The following is an 18,510-nucleotide window of genomic DNA, read 5'->3' on the forward strand; positions in this document are numbered from 1 at the left end:
CCCCCCCCCCCCCCCAGCAGAGTAACCAAGTGCACTACTAATGAGTCATTCTTTCCCAAGTAATCTGCTGGAAAGGCTTGCTAGATTGTTTGAAAACCAGGGCTGAAATCTGTGGCTTTAATTGCTGTTTCATGTTCTAAGAACTGATGCGATTCCTGAAATTAGCATTCAAGAGTTTTACAATTTGGTAGTCTAAGTGCAAAGAAAGTATCAGTGGAAAGATCTGGTATGCTAAGCTATTTCAGGGTCAACCTCCCTGTGGTTGTATCTGTTCCATGGCTTTGACGATGCACCTACTGCCCAACCAGCTGATAACTGGGAAGGTGGGCCTGTCTGAGCTACTTTTTTTTTTCTCCTTGAGTCTGGCACCTTAGACCACTCGGCCATCCTGACACTGAGCTATTTTTTAATGCATTCTGTAGCCCACATATTTTCTCACTAAGTATACTTTACTGGAAGGAAGCAGACTGGAATTTTTGGTGATAGTTCTAATGAAGCATGCTCTTCTGGGGAATAATTATGCATAATTAAGTAGAATTATAAAACTATTGTAATAGACCTTAGATCTCAAAAAACTGGATCTCCCTCTCTCTAACTGGGTCCAGCACTTGGTACATAGGATAAGCCTTTGCTTCTGATATGGCATCGTGGAGAATTCCAGCTAGATGTTTTCTGGGACAATTGGAAGGTAGGAAAAAAGTTCAAGAAATTCTCAGTATTAAGTCAGAACAAATGCAAAAGATTTCTTTTTTCAATGGGAAGAAAAGCTTAAAGGTTATTATTTCTGATTTATTAGAATTAAATATCAATGACAAAAATTAATTGCCTAAAGTAATTGCCAAGGGCTAAACCAGTGACTGCAATTTTTAACTAGTAGTTACAATAACCTCAAAGAGAAAGCAACATGAATGGTTAGAAATGAAATAACATTTGTAAGTGACTTGTTATGCAAGTTCAAAATAAGGAATCAAATCTTTCCATGTAAAAGACTATCTTTGTGTTTAACCCAGTCTATTTTTTTCTCATATTATTCCTCAAGATAGATCTTACATCCTCATATAATTCCCAAGCATATCTTGTTAATATCATCTCTTGCTATATTTACTTTTACTTAGCTAAAAACATAGAGTACACCTTGTTACTTTGAGCACCAAATGAACTTTAATTACAAGGGATACTTACACTACTGTTATTCTTATCTCCACTGTCTTTGTCCTTTAAGTTTTTGCCACCCTTTGAGAGTCTTGTGTCACCTGTCAGTTGAAATTCCTCATTTAATATCACCCCACCCTTCCTCTCCCTGAGCTTTGTACCTATTTTATTATTTAATATATAGTGGTTTTTTCCTCCCCAAGGATTATAAGCTCTGAGGGCTTACAAGTTAAATTTTATGCTTTATACATTTTATAGTATCTTAATATTGAGTAAAAGATTTGATAATCAGTCTTGGTCATAAGTTGATCATTACTGTAATTATAGCAATGGCTAAAAGCCTCATGCATTAAATGTGGAATACTTGTATTTCCATCAACAGCTATTCAAGGGGAAAATTCTAATTCTAGTAAAGGAATACTACCAGCTAAAAAAAAACACCCTTATCACTGAACTTGTTTTCTTGGTTTAGTTTCTCTGATCTGTCGTTTCTTCAAAGGTGAAAATGAGAATTGATGCCTTTAACCAATTTTCCCTTGCAGTTTTGTTGGTAAAGTATACCTGCCTGTAAAGAGCAGTCTGTGTCAGCTGCTGCCTTCCAATGGAAGAGATACTATTATTACTTCCTTTATGATTCATTGTGCTTATGGAGGATTGTGGGAAGACCTAATATGCATATTGCTTGGTAGTTTCCATTTTTTATTTGTTAGTTGTTGTAAACATATTTTCTAAAACAACTTCCTAGTATGGATCCAGGGGCAAGTCACAGTGTTGCCACTTACTATTGATTTATTTCCAAAGGGAATGATTCAGGGGAACCCCATTTTACCTTCTAGAGATTGAGCAGAACTGGATGATAACAAATAAACTTTGTGGTGAAATCCTTTTTATGTATTGAGAAAGTAAGGAATTTGACAGGTGTCTGCAGTGTAGGATGGACATTCTGTACTATGGCAGGAAATTAAAATATATCTGCTCTCATTACTGTAAATGATGGTAGTACTTAGATTTGGTTAAGGGTCTTTTATTTAGTTCAGTTGATGGGTTATCGGTGTTGCATTGCTTTATAGAGAATTGCCCAGATCAAAACCCCCGTCTCAGGAACTGGGATCCAGGACAAGATCCTGCAAAGCAAGTTGTTATTAAGGAAGGAGATATGTTCCGTCTGACCTCGGATGCCACAGTGGATTCTTTAGTCATTCAAGATGGAGGTAAGAAGCCCTGTGTCTTTTGGCCCATATACTTGCTCTTTACTCTGGACATCACTGGATGTTCTTCATGCAGAAAACTTCTTATCCTAGGATGTAATATCCTGTAACCATGGAGATAGGAAAGCTCCTAAGAGCCATGGAACTCAAGAGCCAGAAGAAACTTAGAAGTCAGTCCAGTCAAGACTCTTGATTGTATAGAAAAGGAATTCTGGTGTGTGATGTCTCACAGCTAAATCTGTAACAACTACGGAGAGTGATGAGTAAACATGTGTAACAGTGAGATTCAGATTTATAGCCTTTTAGGTAATTTTGTAAAACTGATTTATTTCCAAAGTGAATGAATTGAAATTCACAACTAGACATCTTTAAAAAAAGATTTATTTATGCATATAAGAACTGGGTATAGGCCAGAGGTGCAGGGGCATGAGCAGATTCCCCAGAGACAGAGTGGAGAGAAGAACAGGTAGATACACTGAAATATACTGATGAAGGGAGCAGCAGGAGAGATAGAAAAGGTCTGCTGTGCCAGGGGGGTCACCTCTCTGGCTGGGGATCGAACTCATGTTGCAGTGGCTGGTGATAGCTTGATAGTATTGAGATTTAACCCTTTATATCACCAGTGAGGACCCACAAATAGGCATTTTTAATGTGTTGAAATATGAAATCTTCATTTCCTCCTTTTCTGTATTTTGAAAACCAATTTTCTAAGTGGATGCTTATAAAATTCTGTTTCGCAACTTAATTGTGGAAGTGTCTTTTTTTCCATGTTAATATGAAATCATGGCTTGGCTCATACCAGTGTTGCTTCCTGCAGGACTGCTTGTGTTTGGGGATGATAAGGATGGATTCAGAAATATTACTTTGAGAACTCGTTACATCCTGATCAAGGATGGTGGGGCGCTTCATATTGGAGCAGAAAAATGCCGCTATAAATCCAAAGCGACAATTGCCTTGTATGGCAAATCAGATGAAGGTGAAAATATGCCAATATTTGGCAAAAAATTTATTGGTGTGGAGGCTGGAGGGACACTGGAGCTCCATGGGGCACAGAAGACATCCTGGACATTGCTGGCGAGAACTCTGCATTCCTCAGGCTTGACCTTTGGGTCCTATGCTTTTGAAAAGGACTTTTCCAGGGGTCTTAATGTGAGGGTCATTGATCAAGACACAGCCAAAGTTTTGGAAAGTGTGAAGTTCGATACCCATGAATACCACAATGAGAGCAGACGACTACAGGAATTTCTGAGGGTTCAGGATCCAGGACGAATTGTTGCTATAGCTGTTGGAGATTCAGCAGCCAAAAGCCTCTTACAAGGAACCATACAAATGATCCAGGACCGCTTAGGAAGCAAGCTGATCCAAGGCCTGGGCTACAGGTGGGCACATCTTTGTACTTTCCTTCTTAGCTAGGTGTTGGGGTGCATGTGTGAGAGGAGAAAGGAACCCCATGAAAAGTAGCCCAGTTCAGATGTCAGGGACCACACCATTGGGAGGTCTGGTAACCTTGTTTTGAAACATGGAACTGAAGGGTGGGATATGGATACCAAGCTCTTTCCTGGTCTTGGGTTTGTGAAGCCTTTTGTGAACTGTAGCATTGGGTTTGGGGAAGGTTATGAACAGAAATGTACTGAAAAACAGTCAGTTAAGCCGTGAAGATTCTTCCTTTCTCATTGCCTTCTGAAATTCAGGCTAACTGAGGAAAATCTGCATGGAAACTTCAGATTCAATTTTGTGTGAAGGTTAGAGAAACTTACGTTCAAAGTCTGAGGGAGCAGACCATGCCCAATTTCTTTTTTCTTACTGAAATCTTTTGCAGGTCAGTTTGAACCTGCTTGTTTGATGGGTGCATGTCTGTGGACCCCTGGCACATGCGGGAGGAGCCAGATGGAAGCAAAGAAATCCATTCATTTCTACTCTGTGATTCTTGTGCCAGTTAATCACGATTTCTTCATACAGTCCTGAGCCTGGGGAAGTAGCTGGCTCAACATTTAATTAAATAAAAAAAACAAAAAACAGAAGTTTGAATTCTGCTTATTGTTTTGCGTAAATTCAGAAGATATCTGCAGTGAAAAGTGAGAACTTCAAAACTCACATTCAGATGATCTAGTTAATTTTTTCCTTTGATCATTGTTAGTCGGCCTTGACTGTTTTGTACAGAAATTCTAGCGAAGGTTAAGAAGAAACATGAAGGAGAAGGGTCTGTAATTTTTTTGACTTTTTATCTAGTGAGTATATTAGTGGTGTTAAGTGCCCAGCACTCACTCAGAGGCACTTAGATGAAAAGACACTGTCTTAATGCCCCTTTCTTTCAGTGGGTAAACTGAATAAAATAAATACTTGCTATAACTACAGGGTGTGCTGTCAGGATAAATAGAAGGCCTCCAGAAGCCAATTTGGGGATTTGGAGGAAGCTTCCCAAAGGTGAGAGGACTGAAGGGAGGTTAGGAGTAAGCGGTGTAAGCTGCAGAGGAGGGTTCCCCAGACAGAGGCAATAACAAGTGCAAAACCCTAGAGGTTTTTTTTAAAAAAATTATTTTTAAATGTAATTTGCATACAGAAAAGTGCTAAAAATAAGAATATTGGGCTTTATGATTTGTCACGGCATGACACCTGTGTAACTGCCACCCAGGTCAAGAAATAAAGCATTGCAAGGGCTTCCTCCCTGCACCTCTGTTCATAGATAACCCGGTCCCCTCACCTAAGGTAAATGCTCTCTTAAATACGGGAGAACACTAAGGTTCAGGCTTGCCTGTTTTTGAACTTCATATAAATGGAAGCAGATGATGTATTGTGTGTCTCACCTCTTTGCTCACTACTCTGTGATTGAGCCTCATTTATGCAACGTGTAGTGTTAGCTCATTTCACTGCTGTGAAATTTTTGTTTGTGTCACAGTGTGCTTGCTGTTGGACACCTGGGTGGTTTTCCAGTTTGGATCTATGATAAGAAATGCTTCTCTGAACCTTTTTTACCCATTCCTTGATGGCTACTTCTATAATTCAACAAATTAGGAATGAAGATTTTTTTCCCCCCAAAGTTAGACACTTTGTTTCATTCTCCAGTATTATGAGGGAATACATTTTTTCACTTCCGTGCAATAATTGTTCTAGATTTGTGTAATCATACACTATAAATATTTTGTTTGACTTTTGTTGGATCTTCTTTCTGCTGGTTTCTAGTTTCTTTTAAAACACCACTGCTGATTTGATGAAGGAATTAAGAGTTGTGACTCTGCCAGTGTTCCATTGCTTTGACTTTATCTCCAAAGTACATAAACATACCACTTGAAGATAATGTTTAAAATTTTCCTCAAGTGGAAGAGGGAAGTCGGAGTGTTTGGAGATAATGTAATAGAATAGAACATAGCTTTAGTGTTGCTGAGGCAGTTCTGGTAAATAAAGGAAGCCTCTGTTATTTTTTTTCCTCTCATTCCTTCAATAGGAGATAATAAATTGAGACATTCTTTGTTTGAAACCCCCCCCCCCCACACACACACACTATATCAAGGAATATAAATAGAGCTTAAAACATTGTCAGCCAAAGAGCAGCTAATCCACACAGGGGTGGGTGTGGAAATTTTAAGGCTGTAGGAATGCTTTGGTTACTTTTATCTGTGACTATCCAGCCATCTGTCTGGCAGAGATTAAATTTGGTACTTTTTTCCCCTAGAGTTAGGAAGCTGACATTTTTCTTCTCATGTTTTGAACCAGGACTCTTGAAGCAAATTTTCTGACTTTTTTAAAAACTGATTTTGGCACTAAGCTTAAGTAAGCCCCTGGGATGTATAATATCACTGAAATAAAATAGAATTTCTAAATACATTGTTTTTAATGAATTAGCATGTAGCATATAAACCTTAAACTCTATTGGATAGCTGTGATTTAAGCATGTGAAGAAACCAGTAGTCCATTCGTTCTCAACCTCACTTGCACAACTGGAGATTTTGAAAAAGTCTGGAAACCAAGGGCCACCAGAGATCATTTACACCAGGATCTCCAACGGTCCCCAGGCAATTAATATGTGGTAACTACTCCTCTAACCTCTCTCTCTAATTAAGAGTTTCTCAGAGTGTGGTTCACCACAGCATCAGTTTTATCTGACAACTTGTTAGAAATGCAAATTCTCTGGCTCTACCTCAAACAATTTATGGGTGGGGCCTGGCAATCTGATTTAGCAAGCAAACGGGTGATTGTGTTGCCTACTGAAGCATACGGGAACCGGTCCTCTGCTTGTCAAGACTTTGACTGGTCTGGACTGGGTCTGAGCATTGATTTACTCCTAAAACTCTGATTCTCCTTTGTAACTAGACTTTAGAACACTGCAGAAAGGGGAGTTGAAGAGAGAGCAAATGATACTTGTTATTTCTGAGGGAAAATTTTAATAATTTCTAAATTGAAATAACACTTCATTATTACATTATATCAGTTTCAGTTGTGGTTCAATGGAAATCATCTGTGCATTGTATTAAATTCACCACTAAAAATACTCATTTTAAAAGAAGGAAAATAAATGGGTTGTGGCCTGAACGTTAGTGAAACAAATGATGTGTATTGAGGAAATAGGTGATTTGTGGGAGTCACAGTCATTGATGTTCCACATTATAGAGCTGAACAAACAATGGTGTAAAATCCAGGTACACTTCCTTCTGTGACACCATTTACTTCAGTCAAGGTCTGACTTGCAAACTGTTATAGAAAAGAGGTGTTGATTGTTGAGATAAAACACATTCAAAGCACTTGTAATATTCATTATGTTAGGGATTTGGAGTGGTACCATCACAGATCATTAAATACATGTGCTCTTTTCCTTCTAGGCAAGCTTGGGCTTTGGTTGGTGTCATTGATGGTGGAACTGCTTCTTGCAATGAATCTGTGAGAAACTATGAAAATCATAGTAGTGGAGGGAAGGCTCTTGCCCAAAGAGAGTTTTATACTGTGGAGGGTCAGAAGTTCGCTGTGACAGCTTACAGTGAATGGATTGAAGGTAGGCAAGTTCCTTTTATATTTTGTAAGATATTGGTAAATATTGTGATAGATATTTTTAAAAGTAGTACTGTATTCAAGAAACAGCCTGGTTAGTTTTCACAGCTGGTTGAAGGTGAAGCCTATGGTTTCCCTACTGGGGAATAGAGAATGATCTATTATTCTACTTTGGGCACACCCTCTGGACTTTGTTTTTTGCTTCTTGAGTCATAAAGAATGGTTAATTAATAGCAATAGATTTATTTCTTGGGGGTATTGATTTAACCAATCTAGCTGTGATAGGCTATACCCTAAAATCTCTTTGGTAATGTTCTGGTGATAGTGAATTTAAGCTTATACTTGGTATCTTTTTTTTGTTTTTAAAAAGATTTATTTATTTATGCTTACAGAACTAGGGTACATCCAGAGGTGTGGTGGGTGAGAGGATTCTCTAGAGACAGAGGGGGGAGCAGAACAGACAGATCAGTGAAGTACACTGTTGAGGGGAGCAGTGGGTGGGTCAGGAGAGGTCTGCCAAGCCATGTGGGTCACCCCCGGGGCGGGGGATCGAACTGGCACTGAAGTGGCTGCAGCCAGCTTGCAGTGCTGCGTCCTAAGCTGGTGCACCACCAGGGAGGGCCCGGAATCTTCTTTTTATGTAGATCTATCAGCAAATAGTACCTTTGAGTGCATTCTATGTAACAAATTTATCCTTTTAAGCAGTTTTTCCCTGATGATCTAGCAAGTACATTTGTTTTATGGATATATTGGAAAACACCAAAAGGAGAAATTAACTATCAATCCTATCAGTCTTAGATCATTATTTTGGTACATAATAATCTATTTCTTTATCTTACATGTTCTCTGCTGTTCTTTTTTGTTTTCCTCTCCTTAAACAACATAATGTAAAATTATCTTATGTCTTTACATTTTCTTCATGTGGATTTACTGTAATTGATCTTTCAGAACTATACTTTGTTCAAATAATGCTTATCACCGAGTATTAAAGGTACATCTGACTTTTTTTATGTAAGGATGTTTGCTATAGAATTTTTAATTTTTTAAATTTCACTTAGCTGCCAGATTTTGGGGGGCTGCAGTTATGAGTTGACAGCATCCTGTCTGTTGATGTGAAATGAATAATGAATAAGTGCTTTTTTCCATCTACACTTATCTCACAGGGTTTATTTTAGGCTGGGCCCATACTGTTTTGAGTGGCAGTACAGCAAATTGTTACACAAAATGGATTCCTGGAGACACAGTGTCTGCACTCATTCACATATTCATTCCCTTGCTGTACGATAGTGAGCATGTGACTTCCTACCCCTCATTTGTAAAATGGTAATAATATAAACTACTGCTGAAGGGTGATTTAAGTGTCAAATGTCAAGCAGATGAAGTTTATAGCATACCATCTATGGTGAACAATACTTGTTAGCTATTTTAGCAGTGATGCAAACATGACTTTGCTGATGATGGTATATGTCATGTCATTGTACTTAATAAGGAAATTGCTTTAAAGCAAACAGCTAGAGTTCTGGTTGGTAACAGGAACTTGTGCGTTGCCTCTACATAATCTTGTGGGTTTGGGGTGAGCAGCTAGTATCGTCTATAAATGAGGAAGCAGGAATCATCTTCTTCTTCCAAGACTACTGCTCTTTTTATACATTATGGTTTTCTCTTGCAAAAAGAAGAGGTAAATGAGAAGCATTTCTTAGCAGGAATTTGGATGTGTTGGAAGAATTTAGGGGAATTGTTTTTAATCATATTCCAGGCAGAGGGTAATTACTGACAAATTGAATCAACGTGTTCTTTAAGTGAAATTTTGTCTCCAGTTCAACATTACTGATGACTACTCATTTCCAGAAGAGGGTGCATTCTAGCTTTTTCAGGGTCTTGTTTGTGTCTCTTATTCTCAGTAATACTCATTTTCTACAAGAGTTAGAAATTATGTCCAGGAAGCAGGGAGGATGAACTGCTTCTCTCCCATACTCCCAGTCCAGTAGTGCTAACTTTTACTAAAGATAACTTTGCACAAGATTTTCTTCGAAAGCCAGAGAGAAGCGAGGAATTATTGAGTAATCCAGATCTGAATTCCTTTCCCAACCAGAAACAAATACTAATAATTTTTAAAGTCAAAACTTACTTCTTCATATTTTTTAAATAGTATTTTTGGTTGCAGTCATATTTATTGATCATTCTTTTGAATAGTATTAAAATTTTCAATGAAAAATTAGTAATTCTTAGTTGCCCTGTTAAAATTTTTTTTTGAGGTAAAAACCTGCAGTTTTGGGTAGTGATGCTGCTATCATGAAATCTCTATTCTCAACTTCTCTGTCTTTATTCTTGGGAAAGCAGAATAATATAGAGGTTAGGAAACTGGGCTCTGGGAACTAGATTAACATTTAATTATGGGTTATATCATTTTTTAAGAGTTACTGAAACTCCCTGACCTTTCACTTCTCTTCTTTAATTCATGTAGTTGTTTGTTCCTACTTCTCAAAGTTGTTTTGATGAAAGGTTATATGTATGAAATCTTAACTGTTAGCTATTGTTATTTTTAATAGTTATTTCTGTCATTGATTTTTTTTTGGACAAATCCTATTATAATCTTTATTATCTGAATGTAAGAAACATTAAAATACCACTTTATTAGGTACTTTTTTGGGTACTTTGTAGAAACAGGAAGGCTAGATCATGTGGAAAGAACAGAATCCAAGATTCGCTCAGGTTAGGTTTTACCAAGATAGTTGATTCAAGACTGTAACATTATTGATATCATTCCTTTTACCTTCATTGAATTTTTCTCGTTTTCATTCCTTGAATCAAATGTGTTTTATTTTTGCTCTTATTATCATCGCTTGGAATCATTATCATAAAGTAACCCCAGAGTAGTATGCCAATTGGCTGGAAGGATGATAGAGTGCTACAGATATTTTGTAAACAATTATCATCGAAAGATGGTATTTTCCCTTCTCAACTGACTTGCCTGTCTAGGTAGAGATGAAGGCATGAACAAAGACATGAAAATAAAAGATTGTTTAAAGCAATTGTGTGTGCACTAATGCTCAATTTCTTCTGTTCTGGGATCAAATCAAAGCATGGCACGTTTCTTATAAATCTGTTTGTGCTGGCAGTTTCTACCCTAGTGTGAGATGTTCCATTAGAATGGCTTGTCATCAATATTATTATTTTGGCATTGAGTTAAAATATAGCAAGAGATTTGGGGAATGAAAGACTTCTTCAAAATCATAAAAGAATGACTAACTGAAGTAACACATGGCCTTTTCGTGGTTAGAGATGTATGGAGCTCTCTCCTTGAGGGCAGGGGCTATACTTTCATCTTTTTAGTATTAATATCTGCAGAATGACTGGCACATGGTTAATAAACATTTGCTGGCTTGTTTATTGTAACTTTGGATTTGTGACTCTAGGGAAATTGACTTTAGAAAGAAAAAAATCTTAATGCATCACTTTCTTACCTTTTGGTTTAGGAGTTTCTCTTTCAGGTTTTCGAGTAGAGGTCGTAGATGGAGTGAAACTTCATCTGTTGGATGATGTGAGTAGCTGGAAGGCTGGAGACCAGATTGTGGTTGCAAGCACAGACTATTCCATGTACCAAGCGGAAGAGTTCACCCTTCTTCCCTGTCCCGAATGCAGTCGCTTCCAGGTCAAGGTCAAAGGTATCAGCTACGTCTTGGGAGGGACTCTTTTCTAAGATGTGATTCTTAGAGTTATTTTTTCTCCCAGTCATCCTTCTCTTCCTCCTTGATGCTAATGTACCATCACCATTACCAGCCTTTGTGGTCTTAGCAGTGGGGTATATGGCCATTGGATCCCAGAGGATATTAGATAAAAATAGTTATTAAGCAATAATGTTGCTGGTAGTCATGTAATAGATGAATCAGTATTTGTGTGTGTGTGTGTGTGTGTGTGTGTGTGTGTGTGTGTGTGTGTGTGTGAGAAAAATAAAGATATTGACTAGATGACTTTTTCGTCCAAGGTTATTCTCAGTTTCTTTCTTAAGAATTTTCTATTTTCAAATAATAACCCAACTATCAAATGGATCTATTTTTAAATAAAAATCTTTCTCTTTAATTAAAAAAAGCTTTTTTTAATTAAAAAAAAATTTGGAGTATCTTCCTCTTTGTCAAAAGGTAGATCTTACTAGTATGTAAACTGGAAGCCAAAGGACATTTTTCATAAAAACATTATTTATAATAATTTTGAATAAGATGTTTTTTGAGGAGCAAGGTACTTTGAGATTTTTACTGTAAACTGTGTTTGGAAACAATGACTGACATTTACCAGAAGCTGGTTCTGCGCCTGGTACTGGGCAAGGCTTCTTCATATGTTGCCTTAATTATGGGATTCATTGGATATTTCACTCATTATGTTGCTTTCTTTCCTTCTGTACTCAAGATTATACATTTGTAGTAGAAAACAAAAGTGTTTACAGTAACCGTTTAATAAGTACTCAGTGGGTTATTTAGACCTTTAAAGTTTAAGGGAAATGTTTGTGCTTTTAAAAAAAGTAGGATGATTGACTCACTTGGCAGTTTTTCTCTGTATTCATGTTGCACTTTTCTTGCTTGATAATACAGAGTATAAACAGATAGCAAACAAAAAAAATTTGATACCATCTGGCATTAATTTTGTTTAAAAATTCCCAGTCTTGTTAACAAGTCTACATGATAACGAATTCTTATGATCTCAACTCTTGATTTATTTGTATTATTTCCCCTGAGTTTATTTAATAAAAGCATCAGAATAAACCTATTACTAAAGTGCTTCTAAACTTCTCTTATAGGTGGGAATTTAAAAGAATGCATAATAAAAAGCAGGAAAGCAAAGATGATAATTTCTGCACTATTAATGTTCAAGTACATATTACATTAACTTTGAAGTAAAAGCAAAACAAATGGACACTCTATTATCTACATCTACAAAGCCTTGTTTTTTTCTGTATCACTATGCATCTGGTTCTTAATGTGTCCTCAGTTGGGGGCACAGAACACATTTAGAGGAGAGAGGAGGAAAAGAAGGGAAGGACAAGGGTGGTGGTAATTTCATGGGGTTTCAGAATAAACCCCAGGAATAAAAATAAACCCCAGGGAACTGGCTTTTTTTGTTTTTACGTAAGTTTCATGTTTTCTTTGTTATAATATTCTTTTCCCCTTACCCACATCAACCAGAAACTCCTCAATTCCTGCACATGGGTGAGATCATTGATGGTGTCGACATGAGAGCTGAGGTTGGAATTCTTACCCGAAATGTTCTGATCCGAGGAGAAATGGAAGATTCATGCTATGCTGGAAACCAGTGCCAATTCTTTGATTATGATACCTTTGGGGGACATGTCATGGTAGGCAAAAGATTTGTTGAGTTCATTGAAATACTGGTTCTAAATACGTGTTTGAAGGCCCATTCAAGTTTTAGAATGAGATCTATATGAATATTAAAAAGAATTTCATTTCTCTCTCAAATGATAGTGAGATTTAGATAACTTCATTTGGTTGATTGTGCCTAAAATTAGGCCACTTAGGTATTGTTTCATGAAGAATTAAATCACTACATGGGAAAGAACCAGAGAAAAGAAAATAACCTTACCCAGGTATGCAATATCTGAAAGATTCAGTTGGTTCTTTTTAACACATGATATTATCAAAAGGTAAGCAGTGCTAATATGCACATACAAATATAATATAAAGATATTTTTTGTATGCAGATTGTTATTATGTTAAATTCTGAACACTTACATAGTGGTGGACATTGTTCTAAGTGCTAATCTGTTGAATTTATGGGCTGCATTTTGGTTAGTGCTTTAAAGTCATTTTTTTGTACAGTGGGTAGGTTGGCTGTTAACAGCATTTCTGTTACTAATATTTCTGAAATGTTGGTCAGTATTATCCGTTTGTTTTTAGCAATATGATTGAAAGTAATCCAACATTTGAAAATAGTGAGGGTATTAAAATAGAGGACTTTAAAGAAAAACACTGAAATATTATATGCTAACTAAAACATCAGGAAAGGATTTCAGAAATAACTATTGTTCAGTAGAGCACTACAGTGGAATTTATAGAAATGAAAGAATGAGGCAGAATATTTGAACAAATCAAAACACACAAGCAAAAAGTTTGCTGTAGACTTCCCGATTATGTTTTCTTTTATTCCTAATAAGAGACTATTTCCCCCAGTTTTATGGAGAAATAAGTGACATGCATCACTGTATAAGTTTAAGGCATGCAACATGATGGTTTGATTTACATATATTTGATTGTGTATTTGTCTTGATTGCCACATAGGTTCAGCTAACATCCATCATTTCATACATAGTGAAATAGAGTGAAAACAGAAAGTATTTTTCTCCTGATAATGAGAACTTTTAGGATTTACTCTCAACACCTTTCCTGTCTATCATAAACTGGTGTTAGCTATAGTCACTACACACATTATATCCCTAGTACTGATTTTATGTTACATAACATTTTACCAATATCTGTCACCTCATACATTTTGATCACCTTCTAATTCCCCCTTTACCCAAACTGTCTCTGGTAACCACAAGTCTGATCTCTCCTCTGTTTTAAATTCCACTTGTGAGATTATATAGTTTGTCTTCTTCTGTTTGACTTATTTCACCTAGCATAATGACTTTAAGGTTCCTCGACATTGTCACAAATGGTATGTCCTCATTTCTTATGACTGTATAATATAACGTTGCATATACTATTGAATGTGTGTGCCTGTGCACACATCTAAACTACATATACTACAACTTCTTTATCTATTCACTTTGTTTGCTTCCCTTTCTTGGCTGTTGTAAGTGTTGACACTGTGACCACAGGGATGCCAGTAGCCTTTGAGCTAGCGTTTTTCTTTGGATCCCAGGAGTGAAACTGCCAGATTATATGATACTTTAATTTTTTAAAGATCCTCTACAATCTTTCCCACAGTGACTATTTAAGCAACTGGCTAGCTTTCTAAACTATTCACCACTATAAAGAAACCTTTACTAATTTCCTAACTAGAGATCTGGGAAAAGTACCACTCAAAAGAAAACATTTTTGATGTATATTCTCCTTCAGACCTTTTCCAGTAGGCTATGTTTCTATTCTGTAATGTTGCCATTTGATTTCATTTATCTTTCCTTACAGATAAGGAAAAATTTTACCTCAGTCCATCTGTCTTATGTAGAGTTGAAACATATGGGTCAGCAGCGCTTGGGACGCTATCCTGTTCACTTTCACCTGTGTGGAGATGTGGATTATAAAGGAGGGTACAGGCTCGGGACCTTTGTGGACGGCTTGTCCATTCATCACAGTTTCTCTAGGTGCATCACTGTGCATGGGACCAACGGCTTGCTGGTGAGTCACCTCCCACTATGTTGATGCACATTATTGAAGCTGTAAGTTCTCATGGCTCCTCAACTTTATGTAATTAAGCTGTTGCACCACATGCCTTACTGTATCCAGCTTTTCTGAGAATTCCGCTGTTTTGCTGAGTGGAGGAAGCCCACTTCTTTTAATCACCCAAATTAATCTCTGAAGGAACCAATAAATTCTGACATTTGACTTTGGTCATTCAGCTAAGATGTAGACTTCTTTTTGTATTTATACTGAGCATGCAACACTGAATGTACTTGTTACTTAAACCACAATCAATCTTGCTACGAATGACATTATACACTTGTATTTCTGCAGATAAAAGACACTATTGGATTTGACACACTAGGTCATTGTTTCTTTTTGGAGGATGGCATTGAACAGAGAAATACTTTGTTTCACAATCTGGGACTTCTCACCAAGCCAGGCACCCTCCTCCCTACTGACAGGAATAACTCCATGTGTATTGCCATGCGAGAAAAAGTGTTCGGAAATTACATTCCTGTGCCTTCCACAGACTGTATGTGAGTAACTGGCAGAGAGAAAAACTTGCATGTTGGTCAAGCCCTTTGACTTTTGGGCAAGATGTTTTGGGGCAGGGTTTTAGTGGGCAGGATTTTTCATGGAGAGTATTTTAAATCACCTTAAAATATGTCTTGCAGGGCTGTTTCAACTTTCTGGATTGCTCATCCAAACAATAATCTGATTAATAATGCAGCAGCAGGGTCACAGGTATTATTAAATTGCTTTCAGTTTGTATTTACTTATTTATTTTATCCATGTTTATAAATATTCTGGTTTCTATATAAAGTGATATCGCACTCATATGACATAGTTTTCTAGTTCTGTTTAACAATGAGTAGGAAATATTTGAATTGGTTCTATCCTTCTGTTAAATACAGGGATCATATATATCCATGAATTTCATCTCTTTGATAAAGCAACTAAACTCAACTGTGTGTCTTATGAACTATGTGTTTTGAATTGTTTAGCAAACGTACGAATAGCGTAAGAGTCTAAATGAACTGTATCTGGACAACAAGCCTCTCGATAGGCTTGGAGAGTATGATTTAAAACTGTTAATTTGTAATCTAAAAATGAAATATTTAAGATACATACTTTTATGTTTATACCTGTTTTCAAAGTCAGAATACAGAAATATTAGCTTTTCAGTAAAACCTAAACATTCATGTCTGTACATCATGGTTATTAAAATTTTTGAAAGGAAAGAAATACTTAGTATTTTCCCCAGGGAGAAATGAAAGATTAGTTGAAGAAAACATTTCTTTGCAATAACCAGAAAATGGGTATCAATCCCTGGATAAATATGGAATTCCTGTCTTTAATTTTCTTAAGGAACATAAAACAAATTTTTTATTCGACAGGGCAGAAAGATTGGATATTTCATTATTTCAGGTTTCCATTATTCATGTTATGTGAGAAAAGAAAGCAGACTTCAATTCTAATAGATGTGCATGCATTCTTCTTTTTCATTCTTTGGGTTATTTTCTCTCAGTTTAAAAAAAAAAAAAAAACTGTTCCTGTAAAGTTCCTGCTGTTGGAAAGGGTTTTTCTCCCAGAGTAAATCAGATCCTTTCTTCTTGTACGTTTCCACTGACTTTAACAAAGCTCCCTTTACCTGTTTTGACACCAGTGTTTAACCTGAAACAGCTGCCATCCTCAACTCCCCCGCTTCCAGTTCTCATCCCCAGACTCCACGGCTTCCTGGGGGTGGGGAGTGTGCCCTGCCCGCAGCTCACAGGACTGCGTTATGGAGCCTGTTGACAATCCTCCTAGTGTTCTTTCTGTTGTCTGTCTGTGTGCAAAAGAGTTCAGGTGGGAAACATATTTTTCAGAACAGTTTGTTTTATCAAGACCTATTTGTAAACTCTTATTGTGGAAAGATGTTAACTACATCTTTCATTTTGGTATGTATGTATATGTGCTTTACAGTTCGTCTCTTCTCTATGTTTCCAAAAGACTTAGGTAAAACAAACAATACTTATTATGCATATACTATCTTAATTTTCACAATATTTTTCATAAATCCTTTGATAAGAGTCTGACTGTGTTCCTGACATGCAGTTGGACCTAAAGTATATATTCAACAGTTGGGCATGAAATATAAATTCTTTTGGACTGTATGTTTAAGTTTTAACAATCTGTTGGATCGAAGTCCCATAATATGAAGCTGTCCTTCCTATCAGGCTGGATTTTAATTGAATTTTAAAGTAAAAAATTATTACAGGGATTAAGAACATCTAATTTGGATTTTTATGTATTGTTGTATATCAGACATTTTAAAACTGTTTTGCTCTTCCTGGTAAGGTCAGTAACATTAAAATTGAACAGACAGGATCCAGACTGAGACAGCATCCTGATTCATGCGTGTGGTGGTTTTTTTCTTTGGCAAAATTTTGCCTGGGGGCAGGAAGCAGAATTTGAGTTGTTTGAAAGAAGTCAGTGAGCTCTGCATGTTGGTGAATAGTTTTTAGTGGGTATGATTCATCTATTGATCAGGTTTGGAGGTAAACAGAATAAAAAAAAAACTCTTTTGCTAAGAGACTGTGCTGTGTTGGTCACATGGAAGGAAGCAGGGAAGGCTTGTTAGGTTCTAATTCTGCATAACTTTTCAAGATAATGACGGAAAAGTTATTTTTGAAAATAATTGGTATTAGCCAGTGATTCCTACCTTTTACCCAATCCTACAAAAATTTGCTTATTTTGAAGAGTGGTATTGTAGGGGGAAAGGATGTCCTGAATGAACTCTACAACAGTATACTGTTCTAAGTTGATAAAGCTACTTTTTAGAGTCATTTCTAAACCTGCAACAGTGAAAATCAGTGTTTAAAAGATTAAACTTAATTTGTGAAGCAGCATTTGAGGGTATTTCATAGAGGGACTTGATAAAATGAGATTTTTAATGATCTCATTCTTTCAATGATAGGATGCTGGGATATGGTATCTATTCCACAAGGAGCCTACTGGGGAGTCCAGTGGATTGCAGCTCTTAGCGAAACCTGAACTTACTCCTTTGGGTGTATTTTATAACAACAGGGTCCATTCAAATTTTAAGGTAGGTTCCTGAGTATTGATAATAAGCACATATAATTTATAAGATAAAGGGTAGTTGGTCTACTGTAATTATAACTGATAAATGTTAGTTTTGGGTAGAACTTGTCATGAGAATAAGTATTTTTAATTAACAAAGCAGACACCTGACCTGCCATGGTCAGGAGGTATGTACAGCTTTCCATTTATATGCAGCACAGGAGTACATTTCAACAAATGCATGCATATGCAGTATGAGTAATTATAATAATGGACATGACCTTTGAGTCCGTATCTGCTCCCTTGTTTCTTTCCTTCCTCTTCTCTCTCCCCTGTTTCCCGATCTTTAACATCATTGCATGTTTAAGGATGTACAGCTTCGATAATGGCTTCTGGGAGTTGAGGAGCGCAGCTTTCCCTCACTCCCCTCTCTTCACAGTGTTGTAAGTTACCCTTTTGTGCATTTGATACTGATTATGTGAACTGTGAAATATTGTTGAAAAATATTTGACTTAATTTAAATGATACAGGTCAAGTAAACTAATGGCCATTTAGGAGCTCTAACTAATATGCAACTTGGCACTATGTTGAATAAGTCCATTTGGTCTATTTCAGTCTCCCAAGGCATTTGAATACTTTTATTATCTGGTAGAATGCCCAGGTTGTTACTCTGATGGAATTCACATCAAAGTTCTGTTTATCTAAAAAGTCGTGGATTCCATTCCAGGTTTTGGCATCCCACCCCCTTCCAC

General features: G+C 36.7%; 1 protein-coding gene across 2 annotated transcripts in view; it reads left to right on the forward strand.

Annotated features, from left to right (window-relative positions):
- The window catches only part of TMEM2 (transmembrane protein 2), a 66,289-nt gene that overhangs the window by 17,900 nt on the left and 29,879 nt on the right, over positions 1-18,510 (forward strand). For both annotated transcript variants that reach the window (XM_012721540.1, XM_004677575.2), the window contains exons 3-11: positions 2,223-2,363; positions 3,178-3,739; positions 7,175-7,344; positions 10,817-11,005; positions 12,518-12,687; positions 14,480-14,689; positions 15,026-15,231; positions 15,370-15,439; positions 17,655-17,783. In XM_012721540.1, the coding sequence (XP_012576994.1) occupies positions 2,223-2,363; positions 3,178-3,739; positions 7,175-7,344; positions 10,817-11,005; positions 12,518-12,687; positions 14,480-14,689; positions 15,026-15,231; positions 15,370-15,439; positions 17,655-17,783 (1,847 nt within the window). The remainder of the gene's footprint in view (positions 1-2,222; positions 2,364-3,177; positions 3,740-7,174; positions 7,345-10,816; positions 11,006-12,517; positions 12,688-14,479; positions 14,690-15,025; positions 15,232-15,369; positions 15,440-17,654; positions 17,784-18,510) is intronic.

This window comes from Condylura cristata, unplaced genomic scaffold (assembly GCF_000260355.1).
Source record: "Condylura cristata isolate star-nosed mole 26May11 unplaced genomic scaffold, ConCri1.0 scaffold00006, whole genome shotgun sequence".
Lineage (NCBI taxonomy): Eukaryota > Metazoa > Chordata > Mammalia > Eulipotyphla > Talpidae > Condylura > Condylura cristata.